The following is a 27,806-nucleotide window of genomic DNA, read 5'->3' as shown; positions in this document are numbered from 1 at the left end:
TGCTGATATATTTTTTTAGAACATATATATTTAATTATTTTGGAATAACTTTAGGCTTACAGGAAGGTTGTAAAATTAGTAGTCTTTAAAAAAATTTTTTTATTTAAATTCAATTTAGTTAACATATAGTGTATTATTAGTTTCAGAGGGAGAATTCAGTGATTCATCAGTCTTATATAATACCCAGTGCTCATTACATCATGTGTCCTCCTTAATGCCCATCACCCAATTACCCCATCCTCCTCCCCTCCAGCAACTCTGTTTGTTTCCTATAGTTGAAATATATTGAATGCCATCAAAAGTTTCAGGATCATCTTTTATTTCCCTGTTCTAGTCCTGAAATCTACCATTCTCCAAGGAACTCTGATTACTTTTATTGGAGAATGGTGTTTAGAAATCAAGATCTTGACACTGGGTGTGCTTACTGCTACTGGAGTATCATTGCTTTTGGGCCCTCTCAGCAGACAGAGCTGGGAAGTATAGATGTATAAAAACTTACACATATACACATCTATATTTTTGTGTGTCTTTCTTTCATATATGCATATATGTGCACACAGACATGTACTATGAGTTTATATGAATAACTTCCAATTCTAATCTAACAGTGTAGGCTCATACTAGCCTTCTCACCTTGTTTGTAATTTTTTCCTCCCTGCTCCAATTATCTGTAGTATATTGATTTATTTGTTCAATCCTAGTGTACACCTAAAGGAGTTTTAAAACTGTTAGCCTATACCCATGAGAAATGAATTTACTAACTAGATTGCAGTATTTGTGTATAGAGGATTATATACATTTTGAATTTTTTTACTTGTTTCCTTTCTACAACAACAAATATATTGGAAGACATGTCATTTGACTAAAATATGTTGTCCATTTTGAGCAATTAGAATTTGATCTAAAGTACAATCCAGAGATATTGCTTAAAGTTACCTCCTCTTATGATTTAATAGTATTTGATATCTTAGTTTGAATTCCAAGTAATCTGAACTCACTGCAAAGTAAAAATTTTCTATACCTAGAACCATTTCTTATAAAGAACTCATTTGAATTATGAAAAATACTGCTGTAAGAATTTGATTTAATTTCTAATGCTTCAAAATCTTTTAAATATTAGGGTAATAGAACTCTCAATTATGTAACACTGTCAAATAATAATTTACTGAATCTTATAATGTAGCTATTCTTTCTTCTAGAGTATTAATAGAAATAAGGATATTATGAAGATTGGTTGCTCATTGTCTGAAGTTTGTCCCCATGCCAATTCAGTTTTTGGGAATCTTGATCCAAAGAAGGTGAGCCATATTCTTGGATATAATTATTCCATCTCTTGATAGCTTTCTTATGTCTTAGATTTTGTAATTGTTGGAATTTTTGATATATTTGAAAAGAAGAGGCAAAGTTTTAGAACTATGTAAACCGTAGTCATATAAATTTATTCTTTCAAAAATACTTATGGACTATGTGCTATGTACCAGGTACTGTGGTAAGCACTGAGTATACAGTGGTGAACAAAATAGAGTCCTTGCCTTTGATACTGATGGACAAAAAAAATCTGTAGAAGTAATCTTTATGGAGAAGAGTGATGATCTTTTTCTCTTTTTTTAAAATTGAGGTATAACTTAAATGTAGTAATGTGTTCATGTCTGAGCTGTACAGCTTCATGAATTTTTACATATGTATGCATCTATATAATCACCACCCAGATCAGGATACAGTTCCATCTTCCTGGAAAATTCCTGCAGGCCTTTTCTCAGTCAATTCTTGGTCAGTAGTCCTTCTAACAAGAGTTAATTATTATTCTGACTCTGTCACCACTTGCCTGTTCTTAAATCATACAGTATTTACTCTTTTGTGTGTATCTGGTTTTTTTAGTTCAACAGAATTTCTGAGATTCTTTCATATTATTGTGCATATTGGTGTATTGGTAGTTTGTTCTTTTTGAAGCCCTGCAGATTTCATTGTGTAAATACACCACAATTTATTGTCCTTTGATGGGCATTTGGATTGTTTGCAATTTTTGGCTGCTGTGAATTTAGCTACTATGAAATACTTATACAGCCTTTTATTGGATATATTAACTTAATTCTTTTGAGTATATATCTAGGAGTAGAATTGCTAAGTCATACAGCAGGCATGTTTTACTCTGGTAGATACTGGCCAAATAGTTTGGCAAAGTACTGAACCAGTTTTCATTCTTACCAGTAAAGTATGAGAGTGATGAGGAGGCATTTAAATTAAAATTAAAATTTAAGGAGGCACTCTAAGGCACACCTCAGAGTGAGTGCCTCTTTAACTTTTGTGCCATGAATGCCTTGTTTGCATTACCCAGCTCAAAGCTCTGGTTATTTATTTATTTTAAAAAAGGTTTATTTATTTATTTTAGAGTGAGGGAGAGAGAGAGCCTGCGAGTATGAGCTGGGGAGGGGCAGAGGGAGAGGGAGAAACAGACCCCCAGCTGAGCAGGGAGAGCCCCACGTGGGGCTCTATCCTAGGACCCCAGGATCATGACCTGAGCAGAAGGCAGATGCTCAACCCACTCAGGTGCCCCAGCTCTGGTTATTTAAATGGGGGGACTAGATCTTATATTTTGATATGGAATTAGGTGGTTAAAATAGTGTACATAAGATGAGCCCATTTGTGTAAATAAAAAACAAATGTATTTTAGCATATATGTAAAATTAGTGTAAATGTAAAATTATTTTAAGGTGGTCCATGTTGAAGAGTGTTGGGAAGGAAGTCTTACTGTTTACCCATTTTGATGTACTTTGATTTTCTTTTAATGTGCTTCTATTAGTTTTATTTTAAAATAATTAAAACCCCAATGGCATATATGACAATGTGTAAAAAGAAGGAATTAGAAGGAAAGAATGTAGCTTGGAGCTGAACATTAGAATGGATAAGGGAGTGTAATTTGTAAATTTTTAGGTTTTAAAGCATCTTTGTAGACTCTAACTGTTTAGTAGAGTTACAAATTAAGACATTCCCACTTTTCCTCTTTTGAATGCAAAATACTTGCTTTACAAAAAATTCAAAACTAGTTTCAATAATGGATTTCTTATTATAAATGATTATTCAGCATCCTTTGGTTACTTATGAATGGATTATACTTTGTAAATTTTCCATAGCGATTGACGGGTTCTCTTCCTCTCATCATGTAGTCAGGTCATGGGCTATAAATAGTGAAGCTGTGAGAGGAAAAGTTTGGGACCATGGACAATGGGAGTGAATATATAGTTACAACTGTGTTTTATTTTTTATTTTTTAAAGATTTTATTTATTTACTTATAAGAGAGAGAGAGCACAGACAGAGAGGGAGAAGCAGACTCCCCACTGATCAGGGAGCCCGATGTGGGACTTGATCTCAGGACCCTGGGATCATGATCTGAGCTGAAGGTAGATGTTTAACTGACTGAGCCACCCAGACACCCCTCTGACTGTGTTTTAAAGACACATCTCTTTGCAAGAGACTTGTATTTATGATGCTTGTGATTATTCACACTAACAGAATCAAGAACTTCAGATTCTTCAACTTTGTTGACTCCCAGCTCTATTTCTCGATTTCTAAGTATCCCCACCCCTACCTGGACTGGGTTGCAGTTATACCCCATTTCTGTCACTTGTCTTATATTGGATTGTTAAATTTATTGGTGTATTATTACAAAGTCTGAATTAAAGGTAATATGACCTCTTGCAGAGTTTGAAATTGATTAGGGCTGTTGATTATCAGCTGTTTTGCTACTAAACCTTTTTGCTTGCTGAAAAATATAGTTAGATGGTTGGGAGAGTGTACCGTGCCATTTTTGCCCTCTTTTGACCTCCAGTTGTTGAGTGTTAACTGAGGGAACCAGAGTTAAGTGCTAATTGAACACACCTATCCTTTGTAACATTTGCTTTGTTAGATATCCATTGTGTGTCTGAATTGATTTGTACTTTATTGCTTTGGGAGCTAAGGATTTTTATATTTAATATGTATATGTCTTTTGCTTCAGAATCTCTGAATTTGTCCTGCCTCACAGTGATAAACCTAAAAGTAATTTTTATACTTCACTTAAAGCAGTGTTTCTCGGTGTTTCATTATGCCCTTCTAAGGCATTTTTCCCCTAATGGTTCTCCTCCCCTAAAGACATATTAACACCATAGATACTCAATCTGTTTATGTTGTCAGGTAGGTTTGAACTTTGAAGGGATACAAACTATTGTAATATTGAAGATACCCCCCTCCCCGAACCAGTTTTCACTCCTTGTGAATGAGATTTTCCGCATTGAGAATGTATGATTTAAGGTGGTTATCAACCTAGCACTCTATTTTGTATCCGCGCCTTGTCCCCAGGTGATATTTGGCAATGTCTGGAGACATTTTTGATTGCCACAACTGGAGGGGGTGCTACTGGGGTCTTGTAGGTAGGGGCCAAGGGGGATGCTGCTAACTATCCTATAGTTCACAGGACAGAGAGACCCTGCCCCATTTCCCTGCCAAAGAATTATCCTGTCTGAAAATGTTAATAGTGCTGAGGTTGAGAAATTAACATAAAGTATGTTAGTTTTCCTTTGTTTTTTAAATTAGACATAAAATATGAACTTAAATGAAAATTCAGTATTAAAGATTTTATCTAATTTAATTTTATCCATTTAATAGCATTAGAGTCTTTATATATAAAGTAAAAAGTATAAAAATGTTTCTTGGATGGTAGGACACATGGATCCCACATGTTTGAGAATTAGACTTAAGTGGCATGTTCTTGACATGTTTTTATTTTAAGAATAATTAATTGTATCATTTATGTCTTTAGACATTAAAAGAGCATGATTTTAAGACTTTGATGCTTATGCTTTTTTTTTGAATTTTGTTTTTATGTCTTTCCTCTTTTTCTTTTTTGGAAGCAGACTTGCACTATGGACTCTGAAGTCAGGTTGCCTGACTTTGAGTCCCGGTTCTGTTACTTACTGGCTTATGACTTTGGGCATATAACGGTGAACACAGTGTATTTGCCTCGTATGGTTGTGAGAATAAAATAAGTTGTTATATATAAAGTGCTTATTGCCAGATAGTAAGTGCTTAATAAATGCTAACCATTATTCTGATTTACTTAGCATGCTTTGAGTCATTAAAATGCTAAATGATTTTACTTTCTTTTTCTTTTTATAGATTTATGGCGGATTATTTTCTGAAGATAAATGTTGGTACAGATGCAAAGTACTGAAAATCATCAGTGATGAAAAGGCAGGAACAAGTGTTTAGTTGTTGTTTTTTATTTTTTTTTCCCCTGAGCAATGATTATTTTGGCTCCAAAATTTGATGCTTATTTAGCCCTTCATTGCTTATACATAGTAGTAATGAGATCTGGTTCATTTGAACTTATAAATTGGTTAAACATTTTTTTCCCCCCTAGTGATCAGAAAAGAAATGAATTGCTTAAAAAAATCCAGGTCACATTCAGGAGCATTCTTCTGAATTTAAGTTGTCACATAATTACCAGAGATTGTCCAAGAGTAGATTACATAATTTGTAGATTATGTTTGCTGACCAGTTGCTCTTAATCATCATGTTTGGGTCTTGCTAAGTGACTTTAAAAAGTTCATTCTATTAAGATGGGGTAGGAAAAGAACATTTGATCTGTCCTTAAGAAGTTCTTAAGAAGTTCTTTTTATCTTTTGCTTAGTTGATTTGCATATTGTTAATGAAGACTGACTTGCTGCTTTTTCATGCTTTGGTTGAATTTGATGAATTTTCTTTGTGTTTAGCTATTTGAGTTTTTACGTTATGAACTTGAAGGAGATTTTAAGGGGATTTGTGGAGGTGAGATTCTGAATAACTGGTGACAATTGCATATTGCAGGCTGTGTAAAAGCATCGCTGTAGGCTCTCCTTAATGCTTTTTTTTCCTGTATCTGCTTTACTGGACTTCAAATATTTTCTCATGCGTATATATTTTATAGATATTTTTCTTTGTGTAATAAGGAGATGATAAGATGAAACAACTTGAGTAATGCTCAGAATAACTTTTTAAAAAAAATTTCACGATTTATTACTGTCCGAGGTTATGGTTTATCTTAGTGAAATAGATCTTTCTAATTAGACGTTTTCCTCACGGTTTGACAACTGGAGATGGTATATTGTGTTTGCTTTTGCCTTGGCTTTAACTTCTTAAAATTAAGGGCAAGATGGCTTTTGACCTTGTGATAAACTCCTTTTCTTTTTTACTTTCCAAATAGATACAGAGCTGGAGGTGAGGGGACTGATTGATTTCCTAGGTCTAACAAGGAAGTTTGATAATTTTGTCTTTTTTTTTCAGATTTTACTGTTTCCAACTTGAATTTAGGAATGTTGATTGATTTTTAACATTCAAGATAGGAGAGGCCATAAGCTTCATAGATTTATGTTTATTTGAATACTAGCTGTTAAAAAAAAACAAATGTAATGAGAAATGGTAGTCTTGGAAACAGTACTGTTTGGTACTATTGGAAATAGTACTGTTGGTAACTAGTTCACTAGTACCAAACAGAGATTACTGGGATCTCTTGGACCATGGATTTTCTTTATTTTGAGGATATTGTTGAAGGTCTTGTTTCTAAATACATTTTGTCAGTTTGAGGTAAAATGCCCTGAGGTAATTACAGGTAATTAACAGAAAGCAGCAAATTGATGGTTTCTTTGGAGATGTTTAATCTAAGTTCCATGTTAGTGTTTGTCTCATTTTTTCCCAGTGTCTGGTGAGATATATTGACTATGGAAATACCGAAATTCTAAATCGCTCTGATATAGTTGAGATTCCTTTGGATCTGCAATTTTCTAGTGTTGCCAAAAAATATAGACTTTGGGGACTACAGATTCCTTCTGGCCAAGAAGTTACCCAGTTTGATCAGGCAAGTCACAGATTTTAAATATTTTTGTTAATGGAAGTAAAGCTATGTGTTTGAAACCAAATATAAATGTAGTAAAATTCTGCTGATTTTCTTTAATATATTATAAGCCTGTATAGATTAGTGAAAATATTAATTATAGGATAATTAAAAGTAATTATGTAATAATTTTAAAATATGAATCATATGATTCAAAAGCAATTATTTGTGCTCATCTTTGCTAGGTAAACATTCATAGTGATCAGAGTTGCATATGTGTATATATTTACAGAATAAGTATAAATAGTTTCTTCTCATGTGAAAGCTTAGAAGAGTCTCTTATGATGGAGAAAATGATGAATATAATTATTGTTATCTTTTGCTTTTGAGAGAATATTTATTTTTTAAGATTTTATTTATTTATTTGAGAGAGTGTGTGCACAGTCAGGGGGTAGGAGAGAGGGAGAAGACGACTCCCCGTTGAGCAGGGAGCCCGATGTAGGACTCGATCCCAGGACCCCTGGATCATGGCTGAGCCGAAGGCAGATGCTTAACCGACTGAGCCACCAGGTGCCCTTGAGAGAGTATTTATTAAATAAAAGTAATCTTTAACCTAACCCTGGCCATAAATATCACAAAACTGAAGTCAGTGGAGTTGAGAATTAATCAGATTTATATCATTTTTGCAAGGGTTCATACTGTTTGGTGTAGTAGTTTTCAATAATATTCTGTCTAGATTCTAGTTTGTATCTATAGATTCTAGTTTGTATCCATTTCCATTAAAGTTTGGGTTAGTAACCTAATTCTGGCAGCCATCTGATAATTTCAGCGGTAGTCTTATGGGACTTCTACCTCCTTTTAAATCTCCTGTGCAATAATGATGTTCTTTTGGTGGGTGTTAATGCTGTTGAAATATTATTGCTAAGTAATCAGATTTGTATTTTTTTAATTTAGCAGCTCAAATGACTTATATGAAAAAATGATTTAATCAATAACTGTGGGATAGTAAAATTCAGAAACTTATTTGCCTGTTTTTTTCTGTTTGTTTTGTTTTATTTTGAGAATCTTGGAGGTTGTTGGGTGTAGTTTTGTCTGCAGTATAGTTACTTATAACAAATATTTCTGTACTTGGAACTCAGACTTTCAGAGTAAAGCATAGATATTATTGTAAAATTACATCCCTAAATTTTTGGTTTAAAATCTGAAGTTTTTTATGTTTTCCTTTAACCTAGATGTTTTGACCAAGGTAGAGGCTTGTTTTGAATTTCTTGTATGCCTAGAACCCTAGAATTTTAAATTTATAGACCTTAGAATTCCTCTGCTCTCACCTTGTTATTTTATAAATGAAGAAATTGGGTCTAGAACAATTAGATGACTAATTATTTACAGTCATAAAGCTAATTACGTTGAGTGAGGGCTGGAACTCAAGTCTGTTGCTGTTCTCATGGTAAGATGATAAAAAAAAGTATGTTGATTGAAACAAACGAATCAAGAATAAAAGGTCATTTATGAAAATTAGTTTTGGAACTGAGGAGTAAACTTTAGTTTTTGGGAATGTTTTGTATGCTTCATAGCTTCTTTACAGGTGGTGTTATTTGTATTTGCATGCTTAAGTTCAGTAAAAGACTCTTAGCAAACTGAATGTTTTCTGGAAAAAAATAGTTACTCTTGAATGTCTCTGCTTAAGAAGCCCATGTTTAACCATTAATTCTCAGCTCAAGGCTCAAATATAATTTCCTATATAAAGTCTTTGCTAATATCCACCATCCATTCCCCTGTAGCTGTTTCATTCATTCAGTGTATAAGGCATGTAGAGTTGCATTTTTTCCCCGCCCACACAAGATAGTGAGCTTGTAGAGATAAGACAGTCTTAATGGAGACAATATTTTATTCATTTTTCTATGCCTCATCTCCTTGATCTTGCCTGTTAGGTGTTAGATGAGCAGCGAGTTTATCCAGCATTTGAACAAATGAATGAATAGTAGTGATTAGTTTAAAAGAGAGAGAGTGGAGAGACACTTCCAGAAGGTGACCTAGGCACTAAAATACATTCAGTACGTTTTAAACCAACATTTTCATACCCATGTTATAGCACAGTTGAAATTGATACACAGAATAGTGGTTACAAATGCTGAAGATCACATAATTTGTGCCCTAAATTCCTTCCTTATTTTAAAAATTTTATGTAGAATCAGGGAGTGAGAGCTAGAGATTGGAATTTGGATTTAACAGATTAAAGGCTTTTTAGCCTGTTTTCTAATTTATCCAGACAAGATTAGGTAGACTAAAATAGAAAGCAAGTGATGCTTTCTTGGTTTTGAATAAAGCTTACCAGTTTGGGAAACACAATGAGATATGTCTTAGAAAAATGACATCATCCTTTTTTAATCATTGAAAGCTCTGTGTTCTAAAACAATGACAAGATTTATTTAAAAGAAATATCTTATTTATGCCTTTTAAATATCTAACTATGTTTTAAAAATAAATAGATCTCTTTCTGGCATGCAAGACTTAAGGGGAACTATAACATATTTCTCACTATAAAAATTAAATATTTGACATTTAAAAAAGAATGTGTAGAATATTATGGTAAAGTATAATATTAAAAAACCCATGTATCATCTATTTGGTCATTCTTTTTGTTAGTTAGAATTTAGGAGGACTTAGATTTTATTCCAAGTTTAGGGTTCTGTCTTTGTGATTATGTATAATTCAGGGAGAATTTTGTTGAACAACTAAATGTGATTGGTGGCCATAACTAAATGGAATTTGACATCAGGTAAAAGTGTAAAAATCAGATTTTTGCATAACATATTTTAAGCAAGGAGTAATATACCTTTAGAGCATTCAGTACTCTTGTAGAAAGTAGATTATTTCCATTTAAATCCATATGTTGCCCAAAGACAGAGTTTCTTGAAATATTAAGAATTTTACATATTCCAGCAATAATTTTCAGACACTGTCACTTCCATTAACATTTTAGGAGTAGAAGTTAGGAGTAGAAGTTGTACTTGATTTTTTTTTTTTAAGATTTTATTTATTTATTTGACAGAGATAGAGACAGCCAGCGAGAGAGGGAACACAAGCAGGGGGAGTGGGAGAGGAAGAAGCAGGCTCATAGCAGAGGAGCCTGATGTGGGGCTCGATCCCATAATGCCGGGATCACGCCCTGAGCCGAAGGCAGCTTAACTGCTGTGCCACCCAGGCGCCCCTGTACTTGATTTTTGATAGACTTTCAGCATAAAGGTGATGATGTGAACAAAGGCAAAAGAAAAAAAAATTGAGTCAGGCAGAGTGTCCTTCCGGTAAGAACTCAAAAACTCTGCAGCCTTGATGTTAATACTTTGCTAAAAGCAAAAGGCAACCTTAGCTTAACATTAGCCCGACCTCCAAAATCCTGCAAGTCTCCTTTGTCATGTAATAAGGTCTCCTTTGTCACGTAAATTTATTTGGAAACTTCCTTTATCTCTACCTACCCCTCTTGTTAGCAGTCATCCTCTAAGCATATGGCCCACTGATAGACATCTGAAGGGTCTCCTGACTAAGGTTTTACCAGACAGTAGCAAATGACTTTTTCCTAACAACAGCCAGCCCCTCAAGGTCCTGGAAACCTTGCTTAGAGACTTATGCTCTCCCTGACCCCCCTCCCAATTTGAAAGTATATAATGGGCGACTCCTCGTGACCCCACCGCAGCTCTTTCTGCCCATAGATCTTGTTCCCATGCTTTAATAAAACCACCTTTTTCCACCAAAGACACCTCAAAAATTCTTTCTTGACTGTTTGCTCCCAAACCCCAACATTGTCACATCAGTTGAAACCAAGAGTTTTTGTATGAAAGAGGTTAACCCAAAACCACATTCTGATTGATCGAAATCTTATCTGATATATTTCTATGAATTATATTTTGAATTTGTTAGCTTTGCTTGCTTGATCTCATTTGTTGGTGATGTCTTCTGAACCATCTTTGCTATCTATATTGGTATTCTTGGTAAATTCAAGCCTCTCAGGATGTGCATATTTTAAAATTTTATGATTTGAAAGATTTATAAAACCTGTGTTTTTGTAAACTTTGAAAATACTTTGTCATTTTGGTTTGTGGATTAAAAAAAGTTGTTTTTTTTTTTTTTGGGTGGTTAATGATGAGCATTTATAGTTTGCCCTCTTCTGCCCTTTCTGTACCCTTTTAGGTCCAGGGGTTTTTAACTTGGGGTTAAAATGTATTACAGTGAAATAATTTTCTTTGTAATTCTATGTATTGTGTTTTATTTATTTATTAAAGATTTTTTATTCATTTCTTTGAGAGACAGAGCACAAGCAGGGGGTGGAGAGGCAGAAGGAGAGGGAAAAGCAGGCTCCCCACTGGGCAAGGAGCTGATGTGGGGCTCCATCTCAGGACCCCATGATCATGACCTGAGCCGAACTAAGGCAGACACTTAACAGACTGAGCCTCCCAGGCACCCCTGTTTCATGCATTTAAAAACATTTTTCTGAGGATTCCAAAGGTTTCACCAGGCTGATAAGGAGCCCATGGCACAGAAAAGGTTAAGAACTCCTACATAGGTCTCATTTCAATACTTTATAATACTGTATAGTTAAAAAAGAGAATATAGTTACTCTTTACCAATGTTATTTAGTTTCTTGTACCTTGAAATTTTTTTTCTTCTTCTTGTTCCTCCTCCTCCTTGGATATTGACATTTTTTCTTTATCCTCTTTCCTCCCTCTTCCCCTTCTTCCTCCTCCTCCTTTTATATTTAAATGTGGCTAGCTTGTATTTTCTAGTTTTTAATTTGGTCTTTTTTAAAAAAAATATTAATTTGAGAGAGAGAGCTTGAGCATGGGTGGGGAGGCGAAGAGAGAGAAGGAGAAGCAGGCTCCCCGTGGAGTGGATCAAGCCTCGGGGGTTGATCCCACTGGCATCATGACCTGGGCCTAAGGCAGATGCTTAACAGACTGAGCCACCTTGGTGCCCCTGTAAAACTATTTTTAAAGTTTTGTTGAATTTGAGTGCCTTTTCTAGATACTAGAATTCATTTTTATGTGCTGTACACCTCAGGACACCATCTCATGTCATTGGGACCAAAATGGTCAACACCATCTGCTTGGTTTAAAACAATTATTCTAGGGTATTTAATTGGTACACATTTTAAAATTCATAAATATGGATGCCTATGCAGGTATTACCTCTACTTCTGGAAAGGAAGATTTCTCCTCTAAATGTGTAATTAGAATGTATTCATACAAATGGAGAAGTGTGTTTTGCATATAGCCAATAACAAGGTAAGAGTACTTTCATAGAGTTTTCAGAAAGAATTATGATTTTGAAAAACTGGGTAGAAACAAAGTAAATGAAGAAAAACATGTTGGTGTAGTTGGTTTACATCTTTTTTCCTCCCCCATCTTTCTTAGGGCAGAACCTTTTTGGGGAGCTTGATTTTTGAAAAGGAGATAAAAATGAGAATTAAAGCAACCTATCAAGATGGAACAGTTATTGCCCAGGCTGAGTATGGCAGTGTGGATATAGGGGAGGAGGTGGCTAAGAAAGGATTTGCAGAAAAATGCAAACTTGCTTCCAGCACTAATACCTGTGAGGAAAAAAAATCAGATCCTGGTCAGCTTGTCCTCAGGAACCTCAAAAGCCCCATTCCCTCATGGGGGCATAGATCAAACCAGTCAGCCTTCACCCGGCCAAAGGGGCGCTTAAGTGGGAGGATGACTCTTGACTTGAAGAATGAAAATGATGCAGGAAATCATGTGACATTTCCAAAGTAAGGCGGTTGTGGGGTTTTTAGTCTTAACTAGTTTCTAATTCATGGTAGAAACTCTTGTCATAGTAGAAGCCAAGGCTTATGTTTTTGGAGTCCTCATCTGTGCCAGTGATTTTGAAGGATAAGACTCATTTCTATTTTTCTCAAACATGTATTCCTCTCTACTTTTGCAGGAATATTTTCATTAAAAGCCATTTTGAAAGAAAAATCATTCCTCAGTTTTTTAAAGTTCACATACCAGCTCTTCATATGTTTATCTTTTGAATATGTTTATCAAAAATAAAAATATACCCCTAAATCTGAATTATTCAGGCACAGCTACAATTTCAGATAAACTTTGAAGTTTTCCTATGGCTTTAAGAATATTTTAATGAGTTTTAGGGAATTACCTTTCCTCTTAACAAAAGAGAAACTCTTTGTTCTTCTTGTGATAACTTGTTATGATGCATTTGATTCTTACAAAGGGAATTCACTTTTTAGACAATCTTGAATTATAAATTTGAAGCAGAAAGCCATGTTTAATGTTTCTAAGTACCAAACCATTTATAAACTTCTGTTTCATGATCCAAGTCATGATGTCATGTCTTGGGTTATATAGCTGTTCTTCGGATCTTAGAAACAAAACTGTCAAATGGAGTGGGGTTGATGGGGAGGAGAAATTGGAAGAAACTGATAAAGAATGCTTTTTTCTGTATTTGCTGGAGTTGATATTGCTACAAGTTGGAATATATTTAAGTGTTGGCAGCATTGTTTTTGAAGTATGACTTCAGTTATAAAATCTAGTTTGCATTAAAATGTTTTTAAATGTTGAACTAGATAAAGGTTTTAAATTAGTTTTCAAAATTAACTTAAGATATATTATGGTATAAAAAGCTCGAGATGATTTAGTTTAGATTTATGATCTCTGTCAGCCTTAACACAGTTTGGTTTTTAAAATGAGTCAATTTGTTCTTAATAGGGAAAATTTGACTGTCGGAGACTTTAATTTAGGGTCTAATGTCAGCCTGGCAAAAATTAAGCAGGACCAGAAACTGATTGAAGAAAATGAAAGGCTTAAAACAGAGAAGGAGGTTCTTCTTGAAAGTTATAAAGCTCTGGAATCCAAAGTAGAACAGACTGCCCAGGAGCTGCAGGTATGGTATGTTCACTGGTGTGAGGTAAAGAACAACCATCTGGGTAATCTGTATATTCATCTGCTCTTTAATTTGCTGTCACTTTTTGTTTTCTTCCCTTTCTCTCCTCCTCTCTCATTCTCTCCTTTCTTTATATTTGTTTATAGATGAAATTTTATCTTACGCTCCAAACTAATCTTTGGATTTCATTGAATGTTTGAAAGATTAATAATTTTCTCATTTACATTTCCTTTTATGTTCTTTTAAAAACTTTTAACTGTGGGAAATTTCAAACAGTCCAGAAGGAGAGAGAGTTGAATAATTAACCTTATGTATTCATCACCTGGTTTTTACAATTATTAGACACATGGGCAGTCTTTTTTTTTTAAACTATACCTCCTGAGTTACTTGAGAGAGAGAGCGAGCTAGAGAGAGCACGAACAGGGGCAGAGGGAGAGGGAGAAGCAGACTCCCCACTGAGCAGGGAGCCTGATGCGGGGCTCGATGAGCCGAAGGCACACGCTTAACCAGCTGAGCCACCCAGGCGCCCCAGAGTTATTTTAAAACAAATCCCATTCATAATATTCTACTGTATATGTTTTAGTGTGTGCCTCTAGTATAAAATAACTTTGAAAAAGATAGCCGTAATACTGTTCATACTTAAATATTAACAGTAATTCCTTAATATCTTTTAATATCCAGTGTTCAGATTTCCTGGGTTGTTCTATGAATGTCCCTTAGTTTCTTAGTTGGGATCCTAGTTTAGGCCTATGCATTGCATTTTGGATGATAAACCTCTTAAATTGCTTAATCTGCTTCCTTGTGTTGCTTAAGAGGCTCCTTTATCTGCATGTATTTCCTTTTATGGTAGTTAGGTCTCAAGATTTGCTCATGGATTCAGGGCATTTTTCCCTCCAAGAATATTGTGTACTTTTCAAATGCGTAAGTTTTCTTACACTAAATGTGCCATCCAAACACTGTTTCTCCAATTCACCATCACCAACTGGATGTCCTACAATTCATTTGTGATACTAAATACCAGGAGTTGCACAGACCCCACAAGTTAAGGACTCAGTCCCATTAAGACTTCTTCCACTTTAGATTCCAGTCACAATAAGGTTCCCAGGCTACCTACACTTCTGCCTGTAAATTTGAGAGTTCCTATGATCCCTACTCCCCTCTTCAGTAATTCACTAAAACAACTCACAGAGCTCAGGAAAGTGCTATACTTAATGATTACAGTTCTATTAAAAAGGATGTAACTCAGGAACAACCAAATAAAAGGAAGAGATGCATAGAGGAAGTTATAATGGGGGTGAAAGGTGGAGTAGGGGAACTAGGGGTATTTTATTTTATTTATTTATTTATTTATTTTTAAAAAGATTTTATTTATTTATTCGACAGAGATAGAGACAGCCAGCGAGAGAGGGAACACAAGCAGGGGGAGTTGGAGAGGAAGAAGCAGGCTCATAGCAGAGGAGCCTGATGTGGGGCTCGATCGTATAATGCCGGGATCACGCCCTGAGCCGAAGGCAGACGCTTAACCGCTGTGCCACCCAGGCGCCCCAGGGGTATTTTAGCTTACCACTCTACAAGTACATGGGTTTGTTCACCCATCTGGAAGCTCCCTAAAACCTAATTATTTGAAGTTTTTTTTTTTTAATGAGGGTTTCATTAGGTCTGATTGATTAAATCACTGACCATTGGTAATTAACCTCAATTTTCAGGCTTTAAATGCGTATGTGGGATTCTCCAGGGAGCTCTGCCTCATTAATCCATAAATCTTGAGTTCTGTCCATTATAACTAGCCTTTTATTTTTATTTTTAAAGATTTATTTATTTATTTTAGAGAGAAAGAGAGCGAACTCGAGGCTGGGAAGAGGGGAGGGGCAGAGAGAGAGAGAGGGGGAGAGAATCCAAGAAGACTCCCTGCTGAGCACAGAGCCAGATCTTGCAACTCTGAGATCATGTCCTGAGCCCAAATTGAGAGTCTGATATTTAACAGACTGAGCCACCCAGGCGCCCCATAACTAACCTTTTATCTGGGGACATCCTCCTAAGGAAGGGCATTTTGGAGATAAGATCTCTTCTTAGAAAATAGTCTGTTTCTTTAGAGGTCTAGTTGATAAGGAGATTAATTACCTGCCTTTTATTTTTTTTTTCTCTTGGAGTGTTCCCCTGTCCTCTTCCATGAAGAGTGTAAATGGATTACAGGCCATCCGCTTTACCCACTCAAGATAAAAAATGCTCAGTTCCACTTCACAAAGTTCCTTGGTGCCTCCTTACAGTCTAACCTCTCTTCCTCCCACTCAAGGCAACCACTATTCTGATTTGTATCACCATAGTTTAGTTTTCCTGGTCCTGTATTTCATAAAAATGGAATCCTCTGGGGGGCACCTGGGTGGCTCAGTCGTTAAGCATCTGCCTTTGGCTCAGGGCGTGATCCCGGTGTTCTGGGATCGAACCCTGCATCAGGCTCCTCCTCTGGGAGCCTGCTTCTTCCTCTCCCACTCCCCTGCTTGTGTTCCCTCTCTTGCTGGCTGTCTCTCTCTGTCAAATAAATAAATAAAATCTTAAAAAAAAAAAAAAGGAATCCTCTGATATGTATTCTTTTGTGTCTGGCTTCATTCACTGAATATAATGGGTGAGATTTATCTATGTTGCGTATATTAGAAGTTTGTTCATTTTTATTACTGAGTAGTATTCCATTGTAGCAATATACCACAGTTTGTGTTTAGGGTGTTTGTTTCTAGTTTTTAGTTGTTATGAATAAAGCCATTGTGAATATTTTTGTATTGGTCTTTTTGTGGACATAGGCACTCAAGTATCTTGGGTTACAGAGATTCTTTCCTCAGCCATGACCAGTGTACTGATTAAGTGCATCAAAATTGTTCATTTCTGCTCTAGTGTTTTTGATCTATAGTATTTCTGCTTCTTAGAATTTCCATCTCTCTGCTTTCATTGCACATCTGTTCTTGCATGCTGTCTACTTATGTAGTAGAGTCCTTAGCATATTAATCATATTTTAAATATATCATGTTTAAAATTTCTGGTCTGACAATTCCAGCATCTATCCATGACATGTCTGAGTCTGATTCTTGCTTTGTGTCTTCGAACTGTGTTTTTTGTTTTTTACTATATACGCTCCCTTTCCTGCTCACCCTGCTTATACGTGCACGCCCTCTCTCTGTGTCAAATAAATAAGTAAAATCTTAAAAAAAAATTTCCCGGAGGGCAGATCTTGTTAAGAACAGAGTACTCTGGTGTAAAATGCTTCCTTTTCCCCTTTCCGTTTTGGAAGCTTGAGGAGATTTTTTTCTTATATTTATACTGTGAGAACGTTGTAGAGATCCTGGGGGTAAAACTCTTATATAAAAGTGGAGGCATCCTGATAATTGGGTCTGCCTGGAGTTTTTAACTCTGAGTTATTCAAACTGAGTCGTCAGCAATTGTCATTTGAAATTGAGGTTTACCTGCTCCAGACTGGTTCCCTCAGAGGTTGCTGCTCCATATAAGTTGTGAATGGCTTTTATTTCCATGTCTGTCTCTCCAGTTTTTGGGGCAGCAGTTTGCCCTGTGACCTCATCTTTCTTAAAATCTAAGAACGCTTGTTGATTTTTCAGTTTGTTCAGCTTTTTACTTGTTGTTAGGATGGGGTAGTGACTTCCAGGCTTTTTACATGCTGGATCAGAATCCTGAAGTTTTTAATGTTTTCAAAGTACTGATTTCTGTATCTGTTGGTTTTTAAAATTTATTTCTTTTCTACTTTATTAATTCATTTTTTAAACTTTATGATTGCTTTCCTTCCTCTTTAATTTGTCCTTCTATCTTCTTTAGATGGAAATTCATATCGTTTTTAATCTTTTGTTCTTCATAACATTTAAAGATATTTCCTTTTAAGTACTGCTCTATCTGTAGCCCACAGATTTTGATACTTTGTTTTCATTAATTAAACATTTTTAAAATTCTGTGATTTTTTTTTTTTGAATCATGAATTATTTAGAAATATGTTGTCTGATTTTCACATATTTGGAGATTTTTTCCCCCAGTATATTTTTGTTACTGAGTTTTAGTTAATCCCTTGGTATTAGGGAGCATACTTTCTGTGGTTTCAGTTCTTTTAAATTTATTGTGATTTACTTTATTACCCAGCGTACGATTTGTCTTCAGAAATGTTCCACATACTTTAAAAAGTTAAATATATTCTACAGTTGTGTGGTGGAGTGTTTTAGAAATCAAATCATATAGCTGATAGTGTGGTATTGAAGTCTTTTGTATCTGGACTGATTTTTCTGTCTACTTGTTCTGTCAGTACCCAGAGAGGAGATCTCCAGGTATTATTGTGGTTTTGTCTGTTTCTTCCTTTTTTCTGTTCAGTTTTACTTTGTGAATTTAAAACTTTGTTATTAGTTGCATGCACATTCAGAATAGTGTCTTCCTGATGAATCATCTTTATGCAATATCCCTGTTTATTTCTGGGAATGCTCCCTTATTGAAGTCCACATTGCCTGATATTAATATAGCCCTGTTTGCATGGTATAGCTTTTCTATCCCTTAATTTTATATCTAATATAAAATTATATTGTCTCTTTATATCTAATAAGTGTGTCTTATGAGCAGCATATAGTTAAATCTTAGCTTTTTCATTCGGATTTATAATCTATCTTTTAATTGGAGTGTTAAGCTAATTTGCATTTCTTGTAATTGATGTGGTTGGGTTTGAATTTGCCATCTTTTCTGTTTGTCTTATTTGTTCTTTGTCTTGAAAACCATTCTTATTGTTTTCATCTGATTTCCAGGTTTTTTTTTTTTTTAATACAAGTGGACTACTAAGCTCAAGATATTTGAGAACCAGTTTAATTTCACAATTCTTTTAGATCTAAATGATTCTTTTCCTCAGTATTTTATAGTTCTCTTTTACATATAATTCATTAGTAATTTGTATTAAAGATTTGTTTAATGTCTTTGTAAAACATTAAGTACATTTTCAAAGATTTAACAACTTTTTATTTTCCCACTCCTATTTCTTAGATTTATGTATTTTTGGAGTAATTATAACAATTACAGTGGATATACACAGAATTAAGAACAAACATAACTGATTCTTCATGGTCATCCTACTCAACAAATGGGAGCAGAAGGACATGAACATATCTGAGTGTAGCATACTAGTAATAAGCATAAACATTCAGTATATGCTGGTTCTCTCTTTTTATTTAACTGAAGAATTTGAGAGAATATGAGAACTAAGGAGCGTGTTGTTCAAATACTGAGTAAAATTTCTATGTTTATGTAATATCTGGTTTGGATTGTAATTAGAATAAAACTGCTAGGTCTTTATTCATATTACTGCTCTATACATTATTTTAGATAATCATGGTAGACTTGTATTTGAGATACCACTCAGAATCAGGGAGTTTAATCTAGCTTAGGTCAAGGAAGTGATGTTTTTGATTGTTTTGTAATATAAAATGACACAGGACTTTGTCAAAAAAATAAATTGTCATTGATAATCATTTGGTGTCTCTGGGGATCTTTTACTTATCTTTTTGAAATTTAAGCATTAAGACATAAAATATGTGAAATTTGTTTCTATTTGGCTTTTTATTAGAATGAAAGATAAGAGTCTGTAATCTGTGTGAAGGCAGAAGACTGCAATAGATTATTTTTTTCAGATCCCAACTAGTAGGGAAATCAGTTGTCCTGTGGTTTAAGATTTAAAAAAAACTTTTTTAAAGGATTTATTTGTTTATTTTAGAGCAAGAGTGAGAGAGCATGAGTGGGGGAGGAGGGGGAGAGAAAGAATCTCAGACTCCACATTGAGCATGGAGCCCAATGTGGGGCTTGATTTCATGACCCCGAGATCATTACCAGAACCAAAATCAAGAGTTGGATATTTAACCGACTGAGCCATCCAGGCGCCCCCCAATTTTTTTAAAGTAATCTCTATGCCCAACATAGGGCTCAAACCCATGACCCTGAGATCAAGAGTTGCATGTTTCACCAACTGAGCCAGCCAGGTACCCCAATATTTTTTAACCTTTAAAATTTTAGTTTTGCCTTAAAAATCATTTAAGTGACAGTAGAAATATAGTTTCTTGTTTGAGATTCACTAGGATGTGTTTGTTTTTCGTTGCAGCAAGAGAAAGCAACTACCATGGATTTGACAAAACATTTAGAAAGCACTCTGAAGACTCATGTAGGTACCAGAATGGAAAATCTGGCAGCTAAGGTTGAAATATTGAAAGAAATTAGGTAGGTAAAAGCATATTTTTGAGAAGGATAATTTAATTTTAATTTATTTTTTTTTAAGATTTATTTATTTAGGGAGAGAGTACACAAGCAGAGGGAGGGGCAGAGGGAAAGGGAGAGAGAATCTCAAGCAGACTCGGTGCTGAACACAGAGCTTGATTTGGGGCTTAATCTCAACCCTGAGATCATGACCTGAGCTGAAATCAAGAGTCAGACACTTAACCTATTGAGCCACCCAGGCTCTTGGAGAAGGATAATTTAAAATAATTGCTAATTAGTTCTTTGTTTAAATTATATGCCCACCATATTTCCTTTGACACTTAATCTTTATGTTTTTATGGCTTTAAAGAGAGAAACTAAAAACACATTCCTGAGATGAATTTTATAGTGTTTGTGTCAGCATTCCTTTGTCACTACATGGAGTTATATGAGAGGTCACCTATGAGAGTGAAATTAAAAAATCAGCATGAGTTCTAAATGGTAGTTTGATGGGAAGCTACTATGCCCATTTGTATTGCTTGGTGTTATTTTTAGGCTTATACCAAAACTAAAGATTTGAAAGAAAAAGTGGTTTTTGTACAGTCAGAAGAAAAGTGGTCTTTGTGGAATCAGAAGAGAAGAAATTGGTTAGCAAGTCTTGTGCAGAGTTTATTCAGCATTTGTCAGACTCTGTATATGATTTACTTAGGTATTTTAAAGTAATAGATGATTGCCTTACTGTTGGTTAGGGATAATTTGTCATTCTTTTCTGGAATGTGGAAAGAAAAAGAGTTCTCAAGATACCTTAGTTCCCTTTTCATGTTACACAAAGAACTTAAATCAGTAATTAATTTTCTCACATACGTTGAAACAGTAAGAAGATGGTCGTCTGAATTAATACTCTGTGTTGGTGTTTTGTCCAGTGGAAATTTATATTCCCCAGTATAAGTCCCATCAGTTGTCATCTGGTTTACAAGCCTCTAGATAGTTTGAATAATTTTGTCCCTCTAGAGCCTAATTAACTTTTGATGCACTACCAAAAATTAAGTGGCTACACTGCCACAGCTATGAGACAGACTTAGGACCAAAATAATCCAATATATTTTAGTACATTTTTGAGGAAATAATGTGCTATTAGAATGGTGGCAGTCTAGTTTGAAACTAGAGAAAAGAATATGGATGGACCTTGTTGGTTTTGCTAGCTGGCCTGCTTCTCCAATTGCTTTTTTCCTTTTTTTTTTTTCTCCTTTTTTCAACTCCACAAATGCTAGTCTGCTTAATAGGGTACAGGGACTAATGTGCCTGCAGTCTTGGTAAGCAAGATTGGCTAAGTCTACCGTTTTTCAAGAATTATTCAGAAATCTAACTGTATACCAGCATCGAAGGTCTATTTGATATCATTTAATGTTCTGCAGACTTTGAAGTTATTATCCTTTATGGAAAAGTTTTTTTTTTTTTTAAAGATTTTATTTTTATTTATTTGACAGAGCACTAGCAGAGGGGGAGTGGGAGAAGCAGGATCCCCACTGAGCAGGGTCCTGGGATCATGACCTGAGCCGAAGGCAGATGCCCAATGGACTGAGCCACCCAGGCGCCCCGTGTAAAAGTTTTTTAACAAAAGTTTTATTTGATATTTTTTTCTGAATTTAGATTTATTTATTTGAGAGAGAGAGTGTCCGTAAGCATGAGCAGGGGGGCAGGGGCAGAGGGAGTGGGAGAATGAAAATCTCAAGCCGACTCTCTGCCAAGTGTGGATCCTAACGCAGGGTTCCATTCCACAACTCTGAGATCATGGCCTGAACTGAAACAAGAGTCAGGTGCTTGACCAACTGAGCCACCCAGGTGCCCCATGAATCAAATATTTTTTTAATTACAAGTTATACCAGTTAATTTATGATTTTATGTAAGGTTTTAGCAAGTACCTCTTCATAGACAATGTTGTATGTTGTAACTTCAGACCATTATTATTTAAGTGAAACTTTCTCTCATATCAACCTATAAATTTCTTGATCTTTTCCTTTTTGCTTTTGTTTTTAAATAGACATGTCAACATCAATGTTCGTTTTGGAAAAGACCTTTCAGATGCTATGCAAGTGTTAGATGAAGGGTGCTTTACTACCCCGGCTTCTTTGACTGAATTAGAGAGAATTTGGGCAGAATACAATCTTGCTCAGGAGAACATAAAAACTTGTGAAAATGTGGTGGGTCAAGATTTTTTCTTTATTATGGTTTTATTTGTTGATCATAAGGGGATATCATTTGAGAAAGGATTATAGATATTATACTGATTGATACTTTGCATGAAATCTTTAATTTTTATAGCATCTTCATATTAGTAATTTGATTCCTAATTTTATTGCCTTGTTAAAAAAAGATAAGATAGATAAATGGCGATTGTGGATAAAGTGTTAACAAAATCTTTTTCCCTTTTGCATGAACATTGGTTAGGTAAATCTCCCTAGTTGGTGTTTTATATCTGAACTTGAGGAATTTTAAACTACACATACTTGGTGGGGGCTCTTGCAACTGGGCATACTATCCTTGAAGAACTTTGGAAACTATTCCCGTCAAAGATGGCAGCTTTTGAGGGGGATGAAGCTTGTAAGCCAGTGTGGCTGTGACACCTGCTAATGTATTTTGTTTTTAGGTCTGAATGGTGTGTTTTATGCTGCAGTGTTGGACTCTGCCTTACTATTAAATGGTATTTAAGCCACCCATTATTGAGAGGTGGTTATTTGTGGGTAGGGGAGGGTATAAAGAACAGATTATTTCCTATGAAATATTTATTAGCATAGGTACAAGTATATTTCCTCTCACAGTTTTCTTTAGTTTATATTGAGCTGAACAGAACTCCTTGTTTTTCATATAAAGATACTTACCGCAGTCATAGCTTTCCATAGTACCTGTGAGTTCTATACTTGTGTTTGGAGTTGCCCATCTGAATTACTGGTGGTTTCTACCTCTGAGGATTGTACCCCGAAAGTCTTATTCCCAGTTCATACCTAGGTTGCCCAGTTGGGAACCTAGCTGACTCTAAGTGAGGCGTGAACAGAATAACTAGGACTTTGGAAATGCCAGGAGTGTTAAATTTGAAGAAGGGCTTATATTTGTGTCATTTTACATGTTAGACCCTTAACTGATTTCTTCTGATTATGGAAGAAAAAAGTGGCAGAATCAGTAAGTTTTGAATCTGTATGAAACACAGGTAATGTTATTAGGTACTTTGTAAACTTTTTCTTACACTTTTAGAATAGGACAGTTTTGCTTTTATTTTATAAATGAGGAAATTGAGGCCTACCGGGTTTAAGGAAATTACTGAAGATTATATAGTTCTAAATGTTAACATGGTATTTGAACCTAGATGTGTCTGACTGCAAACTGTATTCTCTTTCCATTTAAGCTGTATTGTCAATATTAAAATAATTAATGATGTATTTTCATGTAATAAGATGAAAAAGAACCGCATTTTAATTTTTGTTTTGTTGTTTTTCTGGTTTGAGCATAGGAAAGTGATTCAGGACAGAGAGGGAGAGGGTTTAACGTAGCCCCAAGACTTGGTATTTTGGTAGATTTTTAAAAAATATTTTTAAACAGATTTTATTTATTTGACACAGAGAAAGAGAGCGAGCACAAGCAGGCAGAGTGGCAGGCAGAGGGAGAGGGAGAGGCAAGCTCCCCGCTGAGCAGAGAGCCTGATCCCAGGACCCTGGGATCATGAGCTGAGCTGAAATCAAGAGGTGGACACCTAACCGACTAAGCTACCCAGGCACCCTGCCATTTTATTTCCCTTATTGAACTTAATTTAGGTCCTAGTATTATTATTTTCATTTATGTATTTTGCACACTACCTTAACTTGATTGCCATGTGTATTTTTGGTGAAGAGATTCTTTCTTTTTTCTATATAGTTATAAAATGGTCTGGTTGAGGGACGCCTGGGTGGCGCGGTCATTAAGTGTCTGCCTTCGGCTCAGGGCGTGATCCCAGCGTTCTGGGATCAAGCCCCACATCAGGCTCCTCCGCTGGGAGCCTGTTTCTTCCTCTCCCACTCCCCCTGCTTGTGTTCCCTCTCTGGCTGGCTGTCTCTCTCTGTCAAATAAATAAATAAAATCTTAAAAAAAAAAAAAAAGGTCTGGTTGAGCTTACACAAAAAAAGAATATTCTAAAATTCAAGCTCTTAAGTGTGTGTACCAGACACTGTTATAGGTAGCAGAGACACAAATTTGTGTAAGACATGATCCTCTCTCTTGGGTATGGAATATACATATAAATAGTTTCAGTATAGCTTCATAAGTACTAGAATATAATCTGTCTCATATGCCTATTTCCAAACATAGCCTCTTAGACAAATTGGAGGTTTTACCATGGTGGAGATTAACTGAATCTTGAAGGATAAGTGGATGAAGGACTTGAGGGTGGAATGGGAGTAAGAGGGAGTTAGTGTGTAGTTAATAATAGGAACTTATATAATTTTCTTAAGAAAAACAAAAATTTTGGGGTGCCTGGGTGGCTTAGCCATTAAGCGTCTGCCTTTGGCTCAGGGCATGATCCTGGCATTCTGGGATCGAACCCCGCATCAGGCTCCTCCACTGGGAGCCTGCTTCTTTCTCTCCCACTCCCCCTGCTTGTGTTCCCTCTCTTGCTGGCTGTCTCTCTCTCTGTCAAATAAATAAATAAAATCTTTAAAAATAAATAAAAAAAAATACATAAAGAAAAACAAAAATTTCAGTGTTGTACATATAATGGGAAAAATCAGAGCAGGATTATTAAATGTCTTATTTCTAATTAAGGGAGAGAAAAGCTCTTTGTGAGTTTGGTGATTTCAGGAGAGAAATATTTGTCTTAAAAGCTACTGTGTTTGGAGAATGTAATGTTAAATTTTACTCACTTTAAGACAACAGTTTTTTTTGACATAGGTCAATGTGTTAAAAAAAAAAAAAAACCACCTGATGTGTTAATGATGGTTATTCTATGTTTTCTTTCTCCAGAATGAAGGGAATATTTTGATTGCCAAAAGAAATGAAGTGCAACAGAAACTGAACATGGCAGTAGAAGTTTTTATTCTGGAAGTAGATGAGTTACCTCTTAATAAACGCTTGAAAACATTGCAGGTTAGAAGTTAAGAAGATGTATATACATTAAAATATGTTTATCATTTGAGAGGTGAAATTGGCATTTACCTTGAGACTCCAGATAGTACTGATGGTTGCAAACTTTTTCTTCTCTTTGATGAATTCTAGTTTCTCTTTGATAGAATTAAAATGTTACTTTAATCTATTTAATATGTTTATGTATGTATATGTATCTATCCTGCAAATAAGGTAAAATGGTCAGACACATCAGGGTTGCTAGGGCGGCATTTACTGGGAAAACTCATGGAGACAGAAGCAGTAGCAGGCACGTGAGTCCCTGTTGTCTGTTGCATTCTAGCGAAAATCTGGTAGGGTCACATGTCAAGAGTTTAGGAGAGGAGTCCTGATCCAGGATTAGGGGCTAGAGTACAATAGCTATAGGATGTTATGGACCCTTGTCTTCAGCGTTATCCTGCCATCTCAGCAATGACTTTAATTTGGAGTGAACGGGCGTGTAACAGTGTTATGAACCATTCCACCTATTAACGTGATTTTTCTCTTCACTTAATCAGATCTTTTTTTTAATGTCCTTTGCTGATGTTTAAAATTTTTCTCTAAAGAGGCCTCTGGCATTTTTTCATTTAATATGTATGCTTTTGGTTGCTTTTGTGTATATTATCTTACTTTCCATTTCTTAGTTATTTTTGGTGGTGTAGTGGAATACTGTTTTATTTATGTATGTATTTATTATTTATTATTTTTTTTACTGTTGATGTCTCTAGCAACTCTCCTGAACTCTCTTTTAGTTCTGATTTCTCTATTAATGTTCTTTGAGCTTTCTTTGTGGTCATATCATTTGAAAACAACAATCCTCTTCGCCATCTACTTTTTATGTATCTTTGAACTTTTACTGCTTTGGTCAGCATCTTTAGTAAGTTAAATAGTGGCTGTGCTAGTTGGCATCCTTGGCTCATTTTGGACTGCAGAGAATGAGTTTGCTAGAGAGTTGGAGAAAAGGATATTGGGGACATCTGGGCACTGTCTTTCTGTCTGCCTGGAGGAAGATGTAGTTTAGAAGATACCATGTATAGTATAAGTTCTTCCAGAATAGTGAAGTAACCTTTGCATACAAAAGGGCAGTGGTGTAGTAAGAATGTATGTCTACAGCGCAATTTTTACTTTACCCTGTAAAGGTTTATTTCTTCTTGTGAACTGTTAGTAAATATAGGTTTGCAACCGAGATCGTTTTAAAAACTCTTTTCTTAAAGTTTAATCTTATGAGACTTTTTGCTGTATTTGGTTTGTTTCTCTTTCTACTGTTCCCCTCGGTCACCAGAATATTCTTTAAACTTCTATTTTGGTGAAGTAGTTTGATATTTACTTATATTCTTCAAGTACTTAAGAAATAAAACTTATACTACAGTAATGGAGGTCAAAGAAATTAAAGTTCATGATTTCTGATTTCCTCAACAGTTATTGAGACTTCTTTTGTGGCCTAAAATACATGGTTGATTGTTCATGACTGTTCCTTATAAGTTAAAAAAGTACATTCCAGGACGCCTGGGTAGCACAGTCATTAAGTGTCTGCCTTTGGCTCAGGGCGTGATCCCAGCGTTCTGGGATCGAGCCCCGCATCAGGCTCCTCCGCGGGGAGCCTGCTTCTTCCTCTCTCACTCCCCCTGCTTGTGTTCCTTCTCTCGCCGGCTGTCTGTCTCTGTCAAATAAATAAATAAAAATCTTAAAAAAAAAAAAAAGTACATTCCGTGTGTTCTTGATGTGCAGTTCCTGATGTATAGCTATTATTTTAACCCTTAATCTTCTGTATCTTTGCTTACTTTATGGTCTGATCAGTTTATCAGTTTTGCGATATTTTTGTTATATATTCTAGTTCCTTAAATTGTTAAAAAAATTTTGGTGCTGTATTGTTGGGTGTTAAATTACTTATGATTGTTATGTATTTTAAACTATTTTCTTTTTAACCATTATGTAACCTTATTTTTCCTTTATGGTGTTAAAATATTGTTTCCTTTAAGAATTCCTTTTCTACCTTTTTTTTTTTTTTTGGTTATCATTTGCTCTGTTTATCTTTTCTTTTTCCCCCTCCCTTTATTTTATTTTCATTTTTTAAGAAGATTTTATTTATTTATTTATTTGACAGAAAGAGAGAGGGAGCACGAGGAGGGGGAGAGGGGGAGCAACAGAGGGAGAGGTAGAAACAGGCTCCCTGTTGAGCAAGGAGCTCAGTTAGGGTTCTATCCCAGGACTCTGGGATCATGACCTCAGCCGACAGCAGACGCTTAAGCAACTGAGCCATCCAGGCACCCTTTATTTTAAATTGAATGTCTTTTTTAGACAACATACGAATGCATCATTTTTTAAAAGAATCTAATGTATAAATTTATATTTTGATGGGTAACTTGATTTATATGTTTATAATTACTGTTTTACTAGAACTTATTTCTGTAATTATTTTGTGTTTCTGTTTATCATGGTTTCTTTTTTCCCCCCTTTTCTACCTTCTACCACTAATATCTTAGAATATTCTCACTTGTCTTTTGTGTGTCTTCCTTCTGTGTATTTCCCTCCCCCAAATCAGCTAACCAAACAGCCATAATTGTTTAGGATTTTAATCAGAGTATTGTGGATATTCTAAATGATAATTCAAATAACAAGCTTTAGAGTTATTCTCTCATTCTTATTTCATAAGTTGTTGGGTATCTTTTGGTTTTCTCTGTGTATTGGAGTGTTTTCTCTAAGTACTTTTTAAAAAAAAATTTATTT

At 35.2% G+C, this 27,806-nt stretch overlaps 1 protein-coding gene across 2 annotated transcripts in view; it reads left to right on the top strand.

Moving 5' to 3' along the window:
- STK31 (serine/threonine kinase 31) overlaps positions 1–27,806 on the top strand; it is a 75,131-nt gene that overhangs the window by 7,335 nt on the left and 39,990 nt on the right. For both annotated transcript variants that reach the window (XM_045793021.2, XM_087860966.1), the window contains exons 4-11: positions 1,200–1,298; positions 5,153–5,227; positions 6,711–6,869; positions 12,254–12,612; positions 13,571–13,745; positions 19,864–19,979; positions 21,997–22,156; positions 24,942–25,064. In XM_045793021.2, coding sequence (XP_045648977.1) covers positions 1,200–1,298; positions 5,153–5,227; positions 6,711–6,869; positions 12,254–12,612; positions 13,571–13,745; positions 19,864–19,979; positions 21,997–22,156; positions 24,942–25,064 — 1,266 coding nt within the window. The remainder of the gene's footprint in view (positions 1–1,199; positions 1,299–5,152; positions 5,228–6,710; positions 6,870–12,253; positions 12,613–13,570; positions 13,746–19,863; positions 19,980–21,996; positions 22,157–24,941; positions 25,065–27,806) is intronic.

This window comes from Ursus americanus, chromosome 3 (assembly GCF_024610735.1).
Source record: "Ursus americanus isolate L20-20 chromosome 3, mUrsAme1.1.p, whole genome shotgun sequence".
Classification (NCBI taxonomy): Eukaryota; Metazoa; Chordata; class Mammalia; order Carnivora; family Ursidae; genus Ursus; species Ursus americanus.
Note: the sequence above shows the minus strand (reverse complement) of the source record. Positions and strands in the feature narration are given on the sequence as shown.